General features: G+C 42.1%; 1 protein-coding gene across 1 annotated transcript; it reads right to left on the minus strand.

The window, feature by feature from the left end:
• Positions 1-938: 938 nt before the first annotated feature.
• Positions 939-1,674, minus strand: LOC123153300 (uncharacterized). Its single transcript, XM_044572488.1, has 2 exons — positions 1,243-1,674; positions 939-1,166 (listed from the first exon to the last, which is right to left on the minus strand). Exons 1-2 carry the CDS (start codon positions 1,672-1,674, stop codon positions 939-941), a joined length of 660 nt encoding a protein of 219 aa, XP_044428423.1.
• Between the last annotated feature and the right edge of the window lie 1,558 nt (positions 1,675-3,232).

The following is a 3,232-nucleotide window of genomic DNA, read 5'->3' on the forward strand; positions in this document are numbered from 1 at the left end:
CGACAAAGAGTAAGACATGGGATACGGCCGTGCCCACATGAAACACAGATGTCTTCGACTCCCATGTCCCACTCTTTCTTCTTCTTCTTTTTTGACGAGAAGACCGTAGAACAGGATGTTCTACAGTAATATTTTATTGTTAATAAATATTTACATTACAAAAATGCTTTACAAAAATAGCAACTAAATCAACCAATTCCTTGTTTGGGTAACATGATCAAAAATTATAGAAAAAAGTATAGATAACCCTCACAACTATTCCATTTGGATCACATAACCCCCTCATCTTTAAAACAGGGTTCTTAATCCCCTAAACTATCCCAAACCGGACAAATCACCCCCTAACCTTCACTTTAGCGGTATGGGACGGTGGTTTTGCATACGTGGCGTCTGGCTTGGGCCCGCCGGCTGGCCACGTCGGACAGGGGCTGCTGGGTGCGGTCTAAAACGACCCCCCCAGCCGGTTCGACCCAAATCAGCCGCCGCCGCCGCTTTTGTAGCTTTTGTACTGGAACGCAATGTTGTGTGAGCTTTGTACTGATTTTTCAGATTTAAGATATGAGCATTGAACTGCAAAGAAATGTCATGTTTGTTCATTGTAATGTTCATTTCACAGCAAATTCAGAAGTTAACAACAATGTTACTGTATTTTATCGCAACTGTACAAATTAATGAGATCAAATTCAGAAATTTACAGCAATGAGTTAAACCTGACATATGACACTTTCGGTAAGCTTCATGTCACATAATAATCTTTACTCATAAGTTTCACATAATAATCTTTACTCATAAGTAATCAGACAAATGCTTAAGGTCTTTGACATACTAAACCAGATAAATGCTTAAGGTCTTTAACATACTAAACATCCACAAAAGGCTGGAGACACTCAATTTTCAGATGAACAAAATGCGCGCACACTGAGAAGCAAGCTAGACATTCAATGTTCCCTAGTTAGAAACCATTGAAACCTGTTCTGACTTGGCACTTGCTGTGAGCCTGAAGTTACTTGAACTCTTGGAGCAGGCTGTGAGCTTGAACCTGCCCTGTTGTGATTCCTTCTCTGGGTTCCCCTTCCAACAGGTTGAGAAGCAGTTTTGGGCATTGAAGTTGGCCTTGCTGGACTATGCGCTGCTTGCTTCTTTGTCCTCTTTCCTGGGTGTGGCACCTGACAAACATAATTATTAGTACTATTTTTAGAAGTGAACAAATATTACTGTTAAAGTTCAGACATAACTAATTACCTGTGTGTTGTTTACTAAATCTTTTTGCTGTTTTTTCCTTGCTCTTTTTGCTGCTCTTGTGTAGCTAGCATTTTGTTTCTGACCTTTATTTGGATTTTTCTCACAGGTTCTTTTGTTATGAGAAAAGCTCCCACACATAGAACATGCAATTTTAATGCCTTTCTTTGAAAGCTTGTTCCCCTGAGGTTTCTCACCTTCTTCTCTTCTTCTTTTTGTCTTCTTTCTTCCTGGCATTACCCTATGAGGAGGTGGATGAGGTTTTGGCATGTCAGCAACTGGCCAACTCTCTTTTCCCTCCACTGGTTGCAAGACATGGTTATATATCTTGTCGTACTCAGAGATCTTGTAGCATGGGGCAATGTAATCATCTATCAGTCCAGAGATTGTGTAAATTGCACTGATTGCATGGTGTACCTTCTCCATCTGAATCATCTAGCCAAGAGTTTTCAGGCACTGCCTTCATCATATGACATATCGTCATCACTTTCAAAGTATGGTGTACCTTCTCCATCTGAATCATCTAGCCAAGAGTTTTCAGGCACAATAAAATCATCAGACACATTGCATGTTTTGCCCTCATCTTCTCTCAACATGTTCTTTCTCACTTTCTCCTTCAATTCTTTTGCATATTTTCTCATCTCCAAGACCTCATCATCAGATGCTGAGCTGTTGCTTTCTGAAGGGGGGATAGCATAGTCACTATCAGATAAATCACTGCCACTATTTACTTCCTCCTCAACTACACTTGATTTTCCTCTACTAACTGTTAATTTAGATGTCCTTCTAGGCTGGTAATACATGTTGGAAAATTTCCAAGGTTCTGGTTCTTCCATGTGCCCCTCTGCACCTACATATTGGTGCTGCTCCTCTGCACCTACATATTGTTGCTGCTCCTCTGCATTTGCATGAACCTGCTGCTCCTCTGAATGTTGTTGCTGCTCTTCTCTAACTGAATTGTGCTGCTGCTCTTGTGCATACTCATCCTCCCAGTAACTGCTGCTCTTGCTGCTCTTCTCCATGCCTCAGATCTGTCCACAAAATTAAAAGAATCTGAATTAAAAAACACTCCTTCAATTTTAGTTCTAGTCGAATCAACCCTAAATCAAATAATTTGAGTGTACCATAATCAATTAATCGTACATATCATGGTGGCAGTAAACCAAATCAATAATTCCATACATGACAGACGTAAGATAATCTGGAACCAAAATCCATGAAATCCCCCAAACCCTGGAAACCCCAACCTAAAACAGAGAAAATACAAAGGTATTGCATCACATGTTTGGGCATCCATCTTCGGTGACTGACCTGCTCGCCGCGCCGCCGTCCGATACTCACTTCATGCCGCCGACCATCATCCCTAAACCTCGTCGCCGCCGTCTCTCAGAGAAGGAGATCGTGTTGGAGATGAAGAGAAGGGAGGCGAACAGGCTGGGTTTGGGTCGAACCGGCTCGGGGGCGTCGTTTTAGACCACACCCAGCAACCCTTGTTCCACGTGGCCAGCCTGTGGGCCCAAGCCAGATGCCACGTATGCAAAACCACCGTCCCATACCGCTAAAGTGAAGGTTAGGGGGTGATTTGTCCGGTTTAGGATAGTTTAGGGGATTAAGAACCCTGTTTTAAAGATGATGGGGTTATGTGATCCAAATGGAATAGTTGTGGGGGTTATCTATACTTTTTTCAAAATTATAACAAATGTTGTTCAGACCATTCTTTAATCTGCTTTGCAATTTCTGATCTTGCTCTGATCTCTGTTGCTTTCAAACCTTCTTGAAGATAGTATTTCCATCCCCCTATATAAGCTGGTGCTTGGCGGAATATCTTATCATTTCGAACGAGCCAGATGCTCCAGCAGGCTGTCACAATGATGTCAAAAGCAATGTCACTGGGGAGGCGTTCAGCCAAAATACAACATTCATCAAAGCTCGAGATGCCTCTGTTCTTTTACGGGAGTAAGTGGTTCCAGCAATGCATCGCAAAATTGCAGTC

The sequence above is a fragment of the Triticum aestivum genome, chromosome 7A (genome assembly GCF_018294505.1).
Source record: "Triticum aestivum cultivar Chinese Spring chromosome 7A, IWGSC CS RefSeq v2.1, whole genome shotgun sequence".
Taxonomy (NCBI): domain Eukaryota; kingdom Viridiplantae; phylum Streptophyta; class Magnoliopsida; order Poales; family Poaceae; genus Triticum; species Triticum aestivum.